General features: G+C 35.8%; 1 protein-coding gene across 5 annotated transcripts in view; it reads right to left on the bottom strand.

Moving 5' to 3' along the window:
• The window catches only part of SCN1A (sodium voltage-gated channel alpha subunit 1), a 153,851-nt gene that overhangs the window by 25,672 nt on the left and 108,509 nt on the right, over positions 1-19,670 (bottom strand). For 4 of the 5 annotated variants that reach the window (XM_006065127.3, XM_044934431.1, XM_025275670.2 and 1 more), the window contains 4 exons: positions 17,868-18,224; positions 16,199-16,681; positions 2,135-2,255; positions 1,245-1,399 (listed from right to left, as the gene is read on the bottom strand). In XM_006065127.3, coding sequence (XP_006065189.1) covers positions 1,245-1,399; positions 2,135-2,255; positions 16,199-16,681; positions 17,868-18,224 — 1,116 coding nt within the window. The remainder of the gene's footprint in view (positions 1-1,244; positions 1,400-2,134; positions 2,256-16,198; positions 16,682-17,867; positions 18,225-19,670) is intronic. The other variant, XM_025275667.2, reaches the window with a different exon arrangement.

The raw sequence follows: 19,670 nt of genomic DNA, 5'->3' as shown, positions 1-19,670 counted from the left end.
ATCAATACATCACCTAATTTTACTATATAGTTGAGTTCATTTGTCCCCTTTATTTTGTTGACAGTTTATGTTTATCAGCAAAGATATGGTGTAATAAAGATGGTAGGATGAAATTCCTTCTCATTTAGACTATAATATGTATTCTTCTTCTAATATGAACCTCAATCATACTTTATATCTAAGTCTATATTCATTTAAATGGTGAAAAAAACTATTTCTTATCTAAAGTAGCATGTAGATAAAATTTGTTTCATCAGAGAAATAAGCAGAAAAATATAGGCCTGTGCTAGAATTATGCATTTTTAAGTTAAATAAACCTAAGTTATTGTGTTTCGGTTAAGTACTGTATCGTCTTTCCATCTCTGTCTGTCTACATCTATTTTATGACTTAAGTAGTCTATTTGTGTTAGCATTTTCTTAAAGTGCTATCTATGTGCTATACTTTACATTTTTGTACATGATTTTTATATAAATAGAAATTGATTCTGATGAAATGAACACCTTTATATAGAGAGAAACCAATCCTTAAATGATTACTTAGGCACACTGCCCAATATTTATTGTTACCAATATTCACTGGTTTTGGAGTAACAAGAGAACACTGGATGCATTTCAAAAGGGACAGAGAAGCAGTCCCTAAGGACTTATCAACTGTCCATAAGGAGATAATAATAATATAATTCATAAATAAAATTCATCAGAACATAGAAATTATATTAATATATATACCCAACCACAGGACTTTCTTTAACTACTCTGTATTATCATGCTTACTTTGTTGTTAAAATATGAATAATTAAATACTCATGTCCTTTGGTTATCATGAATAAATTAGAGGGACAAATTTTCTTTATTACTTAATAATAAATGAAAATTAATAACTAGTTAATTAGAAATGTGTGTATACATAATAAAAATAAATGCAGAGCTGCATAGTTATACACTGTCTATAGTCTGAAGATATGAAGTGGTGTTACTAAAAGTGCCCTGGAGATAGGTAGAACGATATGAGTGGATGGGTGGGTGGATGGATGGACATAGTGATGTATGCATGTTTAAGGAAGAAGTCATAAATAGAAATAACAGTTCTGGGGTTATCAAACAGAGATTAACAGCTGATTCCATGGAAATGGAAATAGCTCCACTGGATAGTAAAAGAATGCAACAGAAAGGATTAATAAGTCGTCAGTATTAGGCGATTCTAAAACTTAGTATTATGGCACTTTTGCTTAATATTCACTCACCAGTGCACCACTACTAAGGAGAATCATGAAAACAATGAAGGTCTCAAACCAGTTATGTTCAACTATTCGGAAACACGTTCTTCTCAGATTCCACCACTGTTTTCCTCTCCCTTCTTCCACACTGATTTGACAACATTTGAATCTTTGCACACAGCCTGCAAATATAATGTTCAAACAGGAGCAGATAAATAACTTCTCCTGCTTCAGTGATACCCTTTGGCATGTTCTGGATTCATTTTCTCATGACTATTGCCATCTCCATCTTGCTGGGCTAACTGTAAGCCTATGGTAGTAGGAACACATGCATTAGCAATGTGAAATTGTGAAAACTATTCAGCCCCTGATTTCCCTGGGAAACACTAATCATGGAGAAAACAGAGCAGTAAGTATGGACTTATTGTCCGTGCTGCACCAGACTCAACTAGGCGCTGTGCGGGGCCAGGAATAGGGCAGCGCTTATTTCCCGTTCCCCCCAAGTATTGGAAACTGCTGTTTTCATGGAAAAAATATGCTTGCAATTCATTTGATAATAATATAAAAATTATTTTTAAAGCAAATGTTGTGTATGAGAATTTTGACTAATGTTTAAGAGGCTGACTTCCTGCAAAATCACCATTTTATCTGAAAAATTATAAATTAGTCATTCATTCTGACTACATTAAATGATCTTTTCTCCATGTTCATGGTGCCTTACACATGGCAGGTATAACCAAAATATAATGAGAGATTTTACATATGTTAGCTTATTAGAAGTAATTAAAATAGATTGACTACAATGTACTACTCTATTCTGAGTTGTCCATTTTGGATGATCAACAGCTTTAAAAAAAGAAAATAAAAAACAACTGCACTCTATAAATGTAAGGTTAACACGAAGGTCATTTTTTTACCTTCAGTAAAACAGGCTTCAGGTTCAAGGGTTTCCTCGGGTTCCACTACAGGCTGTTCCTCGGCAGGTGCTCCAATGTCTACAGTGCTACCTTCAGATGAACTGCTGCTTTCATTAAGCTTCTGACCATGAGATGGACATAAAAAGTAAATCACTTTAATTTGGTCACTAAGAAATAGTCTAGCAAGAATATTATGAACTGATTTTGGATTCCCCTTGAAATAAAGAGATTTTTAAGATTAGAGCAAAAGAGTGATTGAAAAGAGAAGGAAATAAGAAAATAATCTATGGTAATAAGAGTATATAAGGTATATTAAGATTCTTATATATAAGATTATACAAGGTATATATATTAAGGTATAAGAAAATAATCATTCACCATAATCTGCAGAGTATGAAATCAGGCTGCTATATTTTGAAGTTACAAATGGCTATTGAAAATATGTACTAAGCAAACCACTGTTTTATGAATTAGAAAAGAGCCAAAAGGAAGGTTGAGGGAGGAGGAGTTAGTATAACTGCTATTGTTTTAGAGATGAAAAAATTAAGGCTTAGACAGGTTAAGTAACTTGTCTAATGTCGTATAACCAGTAAATGAGAAAACCAAGATTTGAATTATTCCTGAGCCCAATGTCCATGCCCTGCCTTCTGTGCAACTACACTGTTTCTGAAATAAAAGAAACAGTGTATTCACATGCTTATAATTCTATCCATTTAAAAGTGAAAATAATCCATAAGAAAAATCCCAAGGTGAGTCTAACAGATGAAGAGAATCTACAATTCAATCTTGAAGTGACACAAAAACAAAAACATCTATCCATAATTTAAACCAATAATGGAATTTTACAATGATATAAATATTTAGTATCTTCATGGAAATAATTTCATCAGATGCAAAAAAAACTAACCTTTGGGTAGTTGTAGACATGAGTTCCCATTTAATCTTTGTTTACAGTAATTCTTCCAAATAAATTATACACTTGTTAGAAAGCAAATGGCATAATAGTAACTTAAGTACAAGCAATAATAAAATATTTTGGTATAATATTACTTTAACTCAGAGAAATTTTTTACAAGTACTACTTGAAAAGTCTTTAAAATTTTGAGGCAAATCCTGTTCTTGCTTATCATAGTTCTTCACACATAGTGCCAAATATCAGACTCCATAACAAACTTTGTATCCATTAGTAAATATCATTATTGGTCACCCAAACTTCAGTTTTTTAATTAGCAACTGTGAGTACTAAGATGAAAATATGTGAACCTAAAATAATATAAAATCAATTTGTTTATGTCTCTTGATTGCCACACCAAATATCCTCCTCTGCTGTGTCCTGCCTGTGTTGTTGTTCAGTCACTCAGTCATGTCTGACTCTCTGCGACCCCATGGACTGCAGCATGCCAGGCTTCCCTGTCCATTGCCAACTCCCGGAGCTTGCTCAAACCCACGTCCATAGAGCTGGTGATGCCATCCAACCATTTCATCCTCTGTCATCCCCTTCTCCTCCTGCCCTCAACCTTTCCCAGCATCAGGGTCCTTTCCAATGAGTCAGTTCTTAGCATCAGGTGACCAAAGTATTGGAGCTTCAGCTTCAGCATCAGTCTTTCCAATGAATATTCAGGGTTGATTTCCTTTAGGATTGACTGGTTTGATCTCCTTGCAGTTCAAGGGACTCTCAAAGTGTCTTCTTCAGCACCAAATTAAAAAAGCATCAATTCTTCAGAGCTCAGACTTCTTTATGGTCCAACCCTCACATTCATACATGACTACTAGAAAAACCATAGCTTTGACTATATAGAGCTTTGTTGGCAAAGTGATGTCTCTGCTTTTTAATATGCTGTGTCTTGCCTAGATGATGATAAAATAAATCGATACTTTTTTTCTTAGTGTATAGTTACTCCAGCTCTTCCTGGGTCATACTTTCTTCAGATGAGAGCTATTGCCAGTATATTCATCTTTATTCTCAAGATGGGCAAAATAAAGGACAGAATGGTATGGACATAACAGAGGCAGAAGATATTAAGAAGCGGTGGAAGAAGACACAGAAGAAATGTACAAAAAAAGGTCTTAATGATCCAGTAAATCACAATCATATGATCATTCACCTCGAGCCAGACATCCTTGAGTGTGAAGTTAAGTGGGCCTGAGGAAGTATCATGATGAATAAAGCTAGTGGAGGTGATGGAATTCCAGCTGAGCTATTTTAAAAATCTAAAAGATGATGCTATGAAAGTGCTGCAGTTAATATGCCAACAAATTTGGAAAACTTAGTAGTGGCCACAGAACTGGAAAAGGTCAGTTTTCATTCCAATCCCAAAGAAGGGCAAAGCTAAAGAGTGTTCAAACTACCACACAATTGTGCTCATCTCACATGCTTGCAAAGTAATGCTCAAAATTCTTCAAGCTAGGATTTAACAATACATGAACCAAAAACTTTCAGATGTACGAGCTGAATTTGGGAAAGGCAGAGGAACCAGAGATCAAATTGCCAACATTTGTTAGATCATAGAAAAGCAAGGGAATTCCAGAAAAACATCTGCTTCATTGACTATGCTAAAGCCTTTAACTATGTGAATCACAACAAACTGTGGAAAATTCTGAAAGAGATAGGAATACCAGACCACCTTACCTTCCTCCTGAGAAACCTATATGCAGGTCAAGAAGCAACATTGAGAACAGGACATGGAACAATGGACTGGTTCCAAATTGGAAAAGGAGTATATCAAGGCTGAATATTGTCACCCTGCTTATTTAACTTCTATGCAGAATACATCATGCAAAATGCTGGGCTGAATGAGGCACAAGCTGGAATCAAGCTTGCTAGAAGTATCAATAATCTCAGATATGCAGATGACGCCACCCTTATGACAAAAAGCAAAGAGGAACTAAAGAGCCTCTTGATGAAGGTAAAAGAGAAGAGTGAAAAAGTTGGCTTAAAATTCAGCATTCAAAAAACTAAGATAATGGCATCTGGTCCCCCATCAATTCATGGCAAATAGATGGGGAAACAATGGAAACTGTGACAGACTTTATTTTCTTGGGCTCCAAAAATCACTGCAGACAGTGACTGCAACCATGAAATTAAAAGACCCTTGCTCCTTGGAAGAAAATCTATTGCAAATCTATGAAGTATATTAAAAAGCAGAGACATCACTTTGCAGACAAATGTCTGTCTAGTAAAAGCTATGGTTTTTCCAGTAGTCAAGCACAAAGGTGAGAATTGAACCATAAAGAAGGCTGAGCACTGAAGTATTGATGCTTTTGAACTGTGCTGTTGGAGAAGACTCTTGAGAGTCCTTTGGACAGCAAGGAGATCAAACCAGTTAATCCTAAAAAGAATTAACCCTGAATATTCTTTTGAAGGACTGATGCTGAAGCTGAAGCTTCAATACTCTGACTACCTGATGCAAAGTGCTGATTGATTGGAAAAGACTCTGATGCTGGGAATAATTGAGGGCAGGAGAAGAAGCGGGCCACAGAGGACGAGTTGGTTGGATGGCATCACCAGCTCTATGGACGTGGGTTTGAGCAAGCCTTGTTGTTTGTCGTACGCCTTTCTCGGTTGTAAACCAATGAGTTGTTCTATACAAGATTCTAACTGTTGCTTCTTGGCCCAAATATAGGTTTCTCAGGAGACAAGTAAGATGGTCTGGTGTTCCCATCTCTCTAAGAGCTTTCCAAAGTTTGTCATGATCCACACAGTCAAAGGCTTCAGCATAGTTGATGAAAGAGAGAGAGGTTTTTTTCTGAAATTCCCTTGCTTTCTCTATGATACAGCAAATGCTGGCAGTTTGATCTCTAGTGCCTCTTCCTTTTTTAAACCCAGCTTGGACATCTGGAAGTTCTTGGTTCCCATAACGCTGACACCTAGCATGCAAGATTTTAAGTATGTCCTTACTAGCATGGGTGATGAGTGATGAAGATTGACTTTTTCCAGTCCTGTAGCCACTGCTGGGTCTTCCAGATTTGCTGACATAATGAATGCAAAACCTTGATGACATCATCCTCTAGGGATCTGAATAGCTCTGCTGGAATTTCATTGCATCCACTAGTTTGATTAACAACAGTGCTTCTTAAGGTCCACTTGACTTTGCACTCTAGATAGAATGTCTGGCTTTGGATGACTAACCACACCATTGTAATATATGGGGTATAAATTTCTGGAATGATGCTAAATTCAGGTTGCTTTATAAAGTTCTTTATAGTCTTTGTCTTCTAAAAAAACCTAAACTAGAATCATAGATGATGAATTACAGATGTAGTCCATGATAAGCAATGATGTAGAACTTGAAACAATGAACCCAGGCTAGAACAAGAGGCCCAAAGAGATATTTTAATGTATCATTTTTCAAAATGAAGCAGTTTAATATTTGGGATCCAGAAGGAGTTTGTATGCATTTCAGGAATGGGACATGATTACAAATTAGATTTTTTAATTTAGTATTCATATATGGTTTAAATAGGTCCCTAAAACAACATTTTGCAAAAGAAACCTGGTAAGCCACACCCTGGCTGACCCCTTTGATAGACCCTGATTCTCACACTAGTGAGGGAAACTTGCCCCAACTTTAAATCATACTGACATCAGATAAAGTGACATGTGAATGTTAGAAAAAACCAAGCACAGGCAAGTGGACTCAGGCCAGCTAATCTACTCTAGATAAACTATGCTACCACAAGAAAAATTTTAGTGTTTTTTCTTCAAGTTGGTACACAATGGAAATAAATAGAATTAGTGTGAAAAAGAAAAGAAAGACAAACAAAACTGATACAGAAGAGACTGAGCTGAGAAGCATGCCTAGACAATACAGAGGAGGCAGCAACGGTTTTGATTGATGAGCTAAATAAAGAACATTAGTAGGTAAATTTGAAATTAAAATATAAATAATAAACATATTAAACAAAAACAGATTAAATAACAACATTAATAAATTGAACCCAAGCTTGTTGAGTCATTGGCATCATCTTAGGATCCTGCTGATAATACTAAAGTTTGTATGTTTTATTGATTTTTTTTCCTAAGAACCACCTACTACACTAATATCATCTGCTACATTAATTTCTTTTTATTCATGTACCCTTTGTTTTATTGTCCTATTTCTAATTTCTCAAATTAAGTTCTATGTCATGTTCTTTCAACCTTTCTTGGTCATCTTTGTTAACAGTGAGATATTCAGAGGGTGTTTGGTCCAATTTCATAGATTTTTGAGAGAAAAAGTTCTTATTTTCTAAACAGTTATTTATATATTTTATTTTCTACTTAAACCAACATTTATTTGGGAGGAAACTCTTAAATTCTCAAATGGTTATATTTTTTTCTGTTATCTTATTATTAATTTCTAGTTTAACTGCATTGTGATTAGATAATAACCCTATATGACATCTTCTATCTTGAATTTATTAGTATAATAACCCTACAATGTCTGCTTATTTGAATCTATTGAGGCTTGCTTTGAAGCCCAGTACATTATTAATTTATATAAATACACCATGGGCCATTGAAAATAAGAATTCTCTGTATATATAGTTTTTCTAGATAACAAACATTTATAACATTTTACTATTTATATTATTCAAATGATTGACATCCTTATTTTTCTTTGATTCACCACAGACCAAAAGAATAGTATTAAAACTCTTAACAACCATTATACTTTTTCAGTGTATTTTTATATTTATCATTGTTGAAATCAAAGATAATATGGTTCTGAATCCTTTATTTGGTTGGAGTAAAAACACTATTACTCAAAAAGGGAAGGAAAAGATTTTTAGACCTGAGATATTAATTCAGATAAACATGAGATACGAATTCAGATAAACTACTAAATAAGTTGGATAACAACAAAAATAAAATTTTCAAATAAGTACTTGTATTGATTTAAAAACCAATAAAACAATTAATTTTTCCTTTTTTGTTCTTACATTGAAGTTCACTTTTATTTTGAAATTCATCATTCACATAATAAAGCATTGGTTCTCATGGTCTTGGGGATTAATAGTCTATTTTAAGCACTGAGTTTTATGTTTATGAAGCCATTGCTGCTGCTGCTGCTGCTAAGTCGCTTCAGTCGTGTCCGACTCTGTGCGACCCCATAGACAGAAGCCCACCAGGCTCCCCCGTCCCTGGGATTCTCCAGGCAAGAACACTGGAGTGGGTTGCCATTTCCTTCTCCAATGCAGGAAAGTGAAAAGTGAAAGTGAAGTCGCTCAGTCGTGTCCGACTCTTAGCGACCCCATGGACTGCAGCCTACCAGGCTCCTCCATCCATGGGATTTTCCAGGCAAGAGTACTGGAGTGGGGTGCCATTGCCTTCTAATTGACCTTTAATTTACTCATTTCCAGTTGGGCTAGTTCATTTAAAAATATTTTTTCACATGTAACTCTCAATGGCTCAATTCTATACTGACTTATTGTCCATGTATGTTTGGCAGGATGACAGTAAGTGAACAGAGAGAATGAAAGAACTACATTGCATCTGAAGCATCCACTTTGCCTTGTACACAAGGGCATTCAATAACCACTTAATAACTACAATCCTGATGGGAAGAGCATTTTTCCTCCTCAGTGGATTTATGCAACATTTCTTGCTTTTTAAAAAATATTTTGTACTATAGCAAATGATTTTGACCTTGAGGGTGAAGCAAAACAAAGCAAAGCAAATAGTACTCTCCACAATATTTCTTTGAGTAAGTGATCACATTTTTTTTGGTTATTGTTCTCTGACTCATCTTAGGATGTTTATGTTGTTATTTTAGACTTGGTTTGTTACAGGGAGCTTATTTGTAGGGTGTAATAGAATTTCAATTTACAATATGATAAAATATTTTAAAAATAAATCTGGAATTTAAGGGTCAAAAGGATACAGAATATGTGTATAATACATGTATTTTTTATATTGAAAAAATATTTTAAAAGTTGGCATATACTATTTTAAAGGTGAGAATTTTACTGTTATTATATGTATTCATATTAACATATATATTTAAGATATATAGCTTAAATCAAACATAGTTGAGATGCTCAACATCAAAAATATCAGTATTAATATTTCATTGTGTACATTGTACATTAGTAAATATTTCTAGTGTACACTAAACATATTAAAAATTAAAGTGACTTCTATTAAAAACTTTCAGCAAAGCAACAGTATCAAAGGAACAGATTCTGTACTGAGATTTAGAATTTCCATAGGGAAGCTATGGAAAAATCAAATACTAATTCTAATTTCCTTATCATCCCTAAACTCAGATGATTTCTTCATCAAGATTTATGTTGTAATGAAAGTCTTCAGTTGATTATTCATATTCAATACATATAAAATTTTCTTATTAATTGTGAAACCTTTTGTTAGTCAAACATTTGCCTTATGTAGGGATTAAGGTGAAGAAACATCATTCTAATATACTTTGAATTGGGCTTCCTAGGTGGCGCTAGTGGTGAAGAATCTGCCTGCCGAAGCAGGAGAAGCAAGAGACAGGTTTAATCCCTGGGTGGGAAGATCCCCAGAAGGAGGAAAATAGCAACCCACTCCAGTATTCTTGCCTGAAAATTTTCATGGGCAAGAGGAGCCTGGAAGGCTACCTTCCATGGGTTCGTAAGGAGTTGGGCATGACTCAACAACTGAACATACAGCAACACATACTCTGAATTCTGCTTTAAAGTATGTCAAACTAATAAGATGGAGGCAATTCCTGCTGTAAAGAGCATGAGGTAAAGAGATGGTCTACACAAAAAAGCTGGAGGCATATATACCTAAATTCCAGTAGATTCTTAATATCTCCAGATATATTGTCTGCTATTTTTCTACTGGGGAAAGTTATGTTATCATGGTGTTCATAAATTTGGATATTTGCAGAAGTCTTGGTATATATCCATTTGATTCAAGATTAACCAAAGACTTCCTATTCTTATTTCTTTATTTAACATGCATTTACTGGATACTTACTGTATGCTAGAGACTAGGATAAATGTGGGGCATATTATGTTAAATGAAATGAGCTTAATCCTTGTTCTTAGACACATCTGAAAACTGATTATTGTCCACATAAGGCATTCCCTGTAGACCTTTATGTGGTAGCACAAATTTAAATTGCTGATATTCAGCAGTATGTAACAGATTGAAAATGATTGTGTGTTCTTCAACTTATATCATGCATAATAAAGATAAAAGTATTAAATGAGGAAATATCAGCAAAACAGTAAGGAAATATTTATCACTGGGAGGACAAGTGGGGTCTACTTGTTCCTTGGGATCCATGAACTGTTCACTACTCATTTATTCATTCATTTAATAAACATGTATACGCTGCAGACTTAAGGTGAGTAAGACATGGTTGGTGTTTTCTCTATTCTCAAAGGCTTCATAAACTAACAATGCAACCACAGAAGTGCTTCCTAATTATTTGGAGGATTCTTGCAGGTGGGGTTAAATGCAGAAAGGTATATTCCTAAAGCACAACTTTGAGTACCCATAATTTGGGAAAATAAGAGCTCTGTAATTAGCAGATCTCTACAGATTAGTGTGGTATGAGAAGCAGATCAATCTAAATTATAGGCCAGCAAAGGAGGAAGAGGACTCTCCAGGACTGATGGAGATTCAGATTCTCCTGGCTATATCATTAACCTGTGCCAGGTGACAAGGGCTTGGTATTCAATACCAACTCTATAGTGAACACTTATTAGTTTGTCAGTAAACAGTATTATTCAATTCAAAGAGAAACCAGAGATAGTATACTTTTAGACATTGTTAAGGAAATTTAAGGTAATGGTTCAAAATATAAACTGTAGCTCACTTCCTGGATTCTAGGCCAGGATCAATCTTTACTAGTTGTATGACCTTGGCAAGTTACTTAAACTCTTTGTGTTCAATTTTCTTATTTGTAAGATTAGAATAATAGTATCTATCTCATGGTGTGAAGACTGAATGAGATAATGCTATGTGTAAAGCCCTATAAACAGTGCTTTGTCTATGGTGAGCAAACAACAAATGACATGTTATTAACATGATCTGAATTACAAAGACTCAAATGACAGTTTTACTTCATTCTGGCATACACTCATTGCTAAAATAAGGCTACTTTCCCCTAACTATGCTACTAATATGTTGTTTTTATTCCAAAGATACATAAGTTTAATAACTAAATTGATTTTAAAAGTATTTATTTAAGCAGAGTTAGGGTAGTAATTGCACCATCACTACCTTTTGTTTTTGAGTCCTTTTAACTTCTGAACAGCTTTTAGATTCTCATAAGATTCCTATAAGCATTACAGGACAGATATACTCATATTATAACTAGGAAATTGGATAATATACAATCAGTTATTGCCCATAATAGAGTTAAGACCAACACACTCTAACTTTAGTATCCATACAAATCAACCTAAACTCAAAAAGATATTGAGCCCTTATTATGTATACAACATTGTACTAGGTGCTTTGGAGGATTAAAATTATATAAAACACAATCCATTGCCAAAGGAATTACTTTCTAATTGGGGAGATATGATTTTATTTGTCTTTCGCATTGTCTCAGCGATTTTGCCCAGATTTCAGAAATCTGTCAAGGCACAATCCATGAAAAAGAGAACTGATAAACTAGACTTCATTAAAATGAAAAATATCTGCTCTGTGAAAGGCATCATCAAGACAGTGAGAAGATAAGCCATAGATTAGGAGAAAACCTTTGCAAAAATGAAGCTGGTAAAGGACTGTTATTCACAATGCACAAAAAATTCTCAAAAGTCAACAACAAGAAAACAACTTGATTAAAAAAAAAAAAAAGAACAGGTCAAAGCTCTCAACAGATATCTCATCAAAGAACACAAACAGATGACAAAGCAGCATATCAAAAGATCCTCCACATCGTATGTATTCATAAAATGTAAATTAAAAAACAATGTTCAATGCAGGACTATTCACAGTAGTTAGGACATGGAAGCAACTGAGATGTCTATCAACATATGAATGGATAAAGAAGCTGTGGTCAGTCAGTTTAGTTCAGTTGCTCAGTCAAGTCCGACTCTTTGAGACCCCCATGAACTGCAGCACTCCAGGCATCCTTGTCTATCACCAATTCCCGGAGTTTACTCAAAGTCATGTCCATTGAGTCGGTGATACCATCCAACCATTTCATCCTCTGTTGTCCCCTTCTCCTCCCACCTTCAATCTTTCCCAGCATCAGGGTCTTTTCCAGTGAGTCAGTTCTTCACATCAGGTGGCCAAAGTATTGGAGTTTCAGCTTCAGCATCAGTCCTTCCAATGAATATTCAGGACTGATTTCCTTTAGGATGGGCTGGTTGACTCTCTTTGCTGTTCAAGGGACTCTCAAGAGTCTTCTCCAACACCACAGTTCAAAAGCATTAATTCTTCGGCACTCAGCTTTCTTTGTAGTCTAACTTTCTCATCTATACATGAGTACTGGAAAAACCATAGCTTTGACTAGACGGACCTTTGTTGGCAAAGTAATGGTACATATATACAATGGAAGCTGTGGTACATATATACACTGGAATAATAGTCATAAAAAGGAATGCATTTGATTCAGTTCTAATGAGGTGGATGAACCTACAGCCTACAGAGTGAAGTAAGTCAGAAAGAGAAAAAACAGATATTGTATATTTATATGGTATCTAGAAATCTGGTACTGGTGAACCTATTGCAGGGGAGCAATGGAGATGCAGACATAGAGAACAGACTTGTGGACACGGGGAGGGGGGAAGGAGAGGGTGAGACGAATGGGGAAAGCAGCATGGAAATATATACACTGAAAGTGAAAGTGAAGTTGCTCAGTTGTGTCCGACTCTTTGAGGCCCCATGGACTGTAGCCTACCAGGCTCCTCTGTCCATGGGATTTTCCAGGCAATAGTACTGGAGTGGATTGCCATTTCCTTCTCCAGAGGATCTTCCCAACCCAGGGATCGAACCTGGGTCTCCCGCATTGTAGACAGACGCTTTACCGTCTGAGCCAATATGTAAAATAGATGGCGAGTGGGAATTTGCTATATGACTTGGGAGTTCAAACCAAGGCTCTGACAACCTAGAGGAGTGGGATGGGTCGGGAAGGGAGGTTTAAAGGGAGGAGACATATGTATACCTATGGCTGATTCATGTTGTTATATAGCAGAAATCTGCACAATATTGTAATTATCCTTCAAGAAAAATAAATAAAGAAAACCAATGTGGTACCACTACACATCTATTGAGCATCAGTGACTCAATGGACATGAGTTTGAGCAAACTCTGGGAGATAGTGAAGGACAGGGAAGCCTGGCGTGCTGCAGTCCATGGGGTCACAAAGAGTTGGATGCAACTGAGCGACTGAACAACAACACATCTACTAGAATGGCCAAAATCCTGAACACTGACAACAGCAAATGCTGTGGGGTAACAGGAGCTCTCCTTCATTGCTAGTGGCTATGAATAACCGTACAGCCATTTTGAAACCAGGTTGTAAATTCTTACAAAATAAAACTTACACTTAGCATACCACCAGCAATTGCCACTCTTGGTATTTAACCAAATGAGTTGAAATCTTACGTCCACACAAAAGCCTGTACATGACTCTGTTTATAGTAGCTTTATTCATAATAGCTTAAATTTGGAAAAACCAAGATGTCCTTCAGTAAGTGAACAGATAAATAAACATCCAGACAACAAAATAGTACTTAGCACTAAAAGAAGTGAACTATCAAGCCTTGAAAAGACATGGAAGAGTCTTAAAAGCAGATTACTAAGTAAAGGAAGCCAGTCTGAAAAGCCTACATATTATATGACTCCAAGTATATGACATTCTGAAAAGGGCAGAAACAGTTACAGATCAGTGCCAGAGGTTAGTACAGAGGGATGAACAGAGTACAGAGGATTTTTAGACCCATAGAAACTGCTCTGTGTGATTCAATAACAGACAATAAATGCCTTCAGACATTTGTGCAAAAGAGGAGAGTGAAAAAGCTGGCTTAAAACTCAACATTCAAAAAACAAAGATCATGGCATCTGGTCCCATCACTTCACGGCAAATAGATGGGGAAACAATGGAAACAGTGACAGACTTTATTTTCTTGACTTCCAAAATAAATGCAGACGGTGAATGCAGCCATGAAATTAAAAGATGCTTGCTGCTTGGAAGAAAAGCTATGACCAACCTAGATAGCATATTAAAAAGCAGAGACATTACTTTGCCAACAAAGGTCCGTCTAATCAAAGCTATGGTTTTTCCAGTAGTCATGTATGGATGTGAGAGTTGGACTATAAAGAAGGCTGAGCATTGAAGAACTGATGCTTTTGAACTGTGGTGTGGGGAAAGACTCTTGAGAGTCCCTTGGACTGCAAGGAGATCCAACCAGTCAATCCTAAAGGAAATCAGTCCTGAATATTCATTGGAAGGACTGATGCTGAAGTTGAAACTCCAATACTTTGGCCACCGAATGTGAAGAACTGATTCATTTGAAAAGATCCTGATGCCAGGAAAGATTGAGGGCAGGAGGAGAAGGGCATGACTGAGAATAAGATGGCTGGATTGCATATCACCGACTCCATGGGCATGAGTTTCAGCAATTTCTGAGAGTTGGTGATGGACAGGGAAGCCTGGCCTGCTGCAGTCCATGGGGTTGCAAAGAATTGGACATGACTGAATGACTGAACTGACTATAAAATGGATAATACCAAGAATGAATCCAAATGTAAGCTATAGACTTTGGGTGATAATGACACATCAATGTAGCTTCAACAAATAAAACAAATTGGAGTATGTGGAAATTTTGCTGTCTTCCTCTCAATTTTTCTGTGAACCTGTTTTAAAAATAAATTGTGTAAATGAATTTTTTAAAAATTTGGACTATGTAACCTAAGCCATCTTACCATTTTTGAGACTTCCACACAATAAATGGGAAGTGAAGGTGTTTTGTTTTATGTTTCTTTGGAATTATCTTTTAAATCCATTAAAATTTCAGATTAATATTTCTAAGTCAGTTGCTATGGACTGAATTGTGTTCCCTCAAAATTAGTATTTTGAAGCCATAACTCCCAGTGTGACTCTATTTGGAGACAGGGCTTGTGAAGTAGTGATAAAGGTTAAGTGAGGTCTTGATCCAACCTCTAATCCAACAGGAATGGTGCTCTTATAAGAAGAGAGACCAGAGCTCACACCCACATGCTGAGGACGGACCATGTGAAGACACAGTGAGAAGGCAGCTGTCTGCAACACAGAGAGAGAGCTCTCCCCAGACCCTGACCCTCCTAGCACCTTGACCTTGCCCTTTCCACTCTCCAGAAATGTGAGAAAATACATTTTTATTGTTTCAGCCACCCGGTGTGTGGAGCATTGCTATGGCAGCCTGGAAGGTTAACATGAAGTTCAGAACAAAGTGTTAGTTGCTCAGTCATGTCCAGCTCTTTGCAACCCCAAGGACTGTAGCCCACCAGGCTCCTCTGACCATGAAATTCTCCAGGAAAGAATACAGGAGTGGGCAGCCATTCCTTTCTCCAGGGAATATTCCTAACCAAGGGATCGAACCTGCATCTCCTGCATTGCAGGCAGATTCTTTACCATTTGAGTCACCTTAATGGAATAACATAGACTATTTCTTGTTGTTAAATTCTCTTCCATGTATGTGAATTAGTGCAATGCAGTGTAAGATATACAGCTTATAATGACTGTAAGTTCAATTCTCAGCTATACCTCCTCATTATAATATGGGCTTAAATTTCCTAAGCTAATTTTCTTATCTGACAGGTTAGAATAACAACAAATCTTTCTGAGGTTATTACAAGGATTAAATCCAATGATGCTTGTTCATTCCCTGGATCATTCATTCATTCATCATCTAAAAAACACCCATTACTTAGGATGAGAAAACGTATACTATTAGGATGAGAAACATACACATATATTATTCTTTAACTTATTAATCATCTCACTGAGCTTAAATCTTTGGTTCTTTAATGAAATAATATTTTATATTATGGCAAAAATATCCTACATGGAGAATATATAATCATAAATACAGGCAATATAATACATGTATATACATATACATTTATACCCAACCATATCTATAAAATCTTACCTCTTTGCTTTCTTCCAGATCTGATTCACTACTGAAGTCCTCTGTGTTTAAATTTTCAAAGTCAGATTCTCCTACAGCAATTGGTACAGTCACAGTAAGACTGGGATTGTTTATGAAGGACATGTAATCACTTTCATCGATAATGTACTTTTCAACACTGCTGCCGGTTCCTATCCCACTTGTGGTTCCATTTACGTCTTTAAGATAGTCAAGGTCTTTCCCAATCTCTGTTGTATGATTGGACATACAATTGTCTTTCCTGTTGTTTAGATCATCAAGTGGTTTAATTTCATCTAAAATCTTTTGTTTTCTAACAAAGGACTGCTGAATAAATTCATATATTTTTCTCTTCACATAAGCTATTCCTTTGTGCATCCTATCCACAGCAATTTGGAGATTGTTCATTTCATTATCATCATCAGTGGCCGCAAGGTTGTCTGCACTAAATGAGCTCAGAAGCAAGGCCAAAAAGAGGTTCAGGACCTTAAAAATAACACAAACATCATTATAATTTCACCCCAATGTGAAGAAGAGCAGTTTGAGATCACTTATTCCTTGTTGAGGAAACTATAAGTTCTAACAATGAGGTGAAAAAAACACCACAACATAGTGACTAGAAGTTCAGAGATCTAAATTTGTGATCTGGCTTAACAGCTATGCCACAATTCATCCAAAGGGAAAGATATGATTTCCATTGGTCTCTAGTTCCTTTACTTATAAAATGAAGACACTGAATGATCTGACCTAAGGTTTTACTAAACTTAGAATTATGTGATTATAAGAAATAAATTTATGTGGGCTCTATATCAGAGTTCTAAACTTAAAATTCCTTAGTTTTTAAAACTATGCATTTAATTGCATATAATAGTTTCTTTTTTGATAAAAAGATATTAAATTGGATATTAATTAAAGAAAGTCATTATAATCCAGAATGAGAATTATGGGCTTAACATAGGCATCAACATATATGTTCTTGATCTACTATTTTTCTCATACCCCACTGTTGACTAATCAGGACAACTATTTATAAACAATCACTAATATTTCCATGAGACTGGCGTATTAATGTATGTATCCTTTGGAGTGTATGATATATTTTTATATGGTAACAGTAAGGTACCAAACCTAAAAGAGAGGACGGATTAGTTACTCCATGTGGGTTAGGAATCCTTAGCCAACCTCTGTTTTGATGTAAGGATTGACTAACCCAGGTTGGTTCATGCATCTGCCTTATGACATAGAGTGACTGAATACTATCAACAATGAATGGGCAAAGAAAAGTTGAAATAGCTAGGAACAATGGGAAGTACCACTTTTTAGTCCTATACTGGCAAGTAAGTTTGGGTTTTCTCTAAATTTATTTTTTTTTCAGACTTTTCCCTTCCTTGGATCTGCATTTTTAAAACGTTCCCAACATATCCTTCTAAACCTGTCTTTAATATTATACTCCATAGGAGCTCACATAGTAAGTGTGATGAAATGACTGGGAAAACGGTTGAGAATAAACATTGTAGGGTCACTGGTTGTGTTGCCAAAGTAAGATTATAAGTTTATACAAGGTAAGAGACTTTTGAAATTAATAATGATAATTTTGTTTTAGACAAAATGGTCGTCATTTCATTGTGCTCTTAATCCATTTCTGAAACTCATATCTTAAATGGGTACATACCACCAAGTTTCCAATGACCATGACCATCATGAAGACAGTAAGGCACATGGCTTGACCGGCGACCTCCATGCAGTCCCACATGGTCTCTATCCACTCTCCACACAGCACCCGGAACACAATCAGGAAGGAGTGGAAGAAGTCATTCATGTGCCAGCGTGGGAGCTTACACTCACTGTTGATCTTGCAGACACAATCTTTGTAACTTTTACCAAAGAGCTGCATGCCAACCACGGCAAAAATGAAGACGATGATGGCTAACACCAAGGTTAGGTTTCCCAGAGCCCCCACTGAATTGCCGATGATCTTTATTAGCATATTTAATGTTGGCCAAGATTTTGCCAACTTGAAAACTCGGAGCTGGAAAGTAAAAAAATTATATGTTATTATGATCAATCCTTGAAAGCATTACATGTGAGGTTTACCAAGAAATAATTAAAATTGAATCTCTAACAACCTTTGCTCTACAGATGTTATAATGGTGGTGGATGTTAACTGAGCTTATTGTGGTGATCATTTTGCACTATATACAAACATTGCATCATATGTTGTAAACCTGAAATACAGTGTTATATCAATAATAACTTAATAAGAAAGATATTGAAGTATATAACAAAAGACATTTTTTAAGAGAGTTAGTGGATGTCCTGGGCCACTACTGAGTGCAAAACTTCCAATCTTGATTGGGGAAATAGGTAAGAGCCACCTTGCATTCTTACACTTTCCAGACTTTTAAATCCATCTGCCGTTGGACCGTAACCAATTAGGAATGACCTGTGCCATTCCACTGTCATAGCACCACCCTCCTAAGCAAAAGATGTGAGGAGCAGGCTGTCTGGATGTCTTTGTGTCAGTGCTTGGCTTTACTCCAAGACATATTTCTAATCTATCAGGAACAGAGAGTTGTGAGCAAATGTTTTACTTCACCAAACAAGAAGCAAAGATCTTCCCGTATGGAGCTTCTTATCTTAAAAAAAAAAAAGAAAAGAACAACAACAAAAAAACTCTCTTACACCATCTGTCCTATCCTTGACCATGGCCAGTCTCATGGCTAATTTTTGGACCCCTCCCTCCCACCCAGGAAGAATCTGATCCTTCCATGTTTTATGTAGATAATTTTCCCTGAGAGTGAATTTTTAATTATTACTTGGGGACATACTGTCCCTCATTTGTTTTGTAAAGGTGGATGTAAGGCATACCTGGACTGACACTAATATTAATATTTGATCCCAATGATTTCTGCTCAAAGATACTCATTTGTCAATAGCAGGCAAAGTAACAGCACATAGAGCCCTGCTATTCATAAAGTGTTTATTATTCATAATGCTCCTCTTTTGAACTGACATAGCTAGATGCACCTGCCTTTAAGAACTTGGAATACTTCCCATGACTTCATAATTCTTTCCCTATTTGCATGCACATATATGTGAATCAGTGGACTAAGTAAATAGTTACTTCTGATTTCTCTCCTCTGATTTTGGGAAGGAGAATATTTTCCAGAGATACAATTAGAAATGGTTTCTACATGCACATCCTTATCTGATTGTTATTCACCAATATAAAAGGGTGTTTATATTTTCAAAGTACTACTAAAATACATTTTCATTAAAATATTTTCTTAGATGCAAAAATATTAACTGCAGTCACCTCTAGAAACAATAATTAGTTGGAATGGTAATTGAGTAACATTTTCAACTTTATATGACCAGGATTTTTGCAATAAAGCTTTTTCCTAAATATGTGGGAATATTTTTGTCCACTTAGGGACTGTTTTTAACAATGCAAATGTTACACAAAAAACTTAAA

This window comes from Bubalus bubalis, chromosome 2, assembly GCF_019923935.1.
Source record: "Bubalus bubalis isolate 160015118507 breed Murrah chromosome 2, NDDB_SH_1, whole genome shotgun sequence".
Taxonomy (NCBI): Eukaryota; Metazoa; Chordata; class Mammalia; order Artiodactyla; family Bovidae; genus Bubalus; species Bubalus bubalis.
The sequence above is the reverse complement of the archived record's forward strand: the minus strand, read 5'-3'. Positions and strand labels throughout refer to the sequence as shown.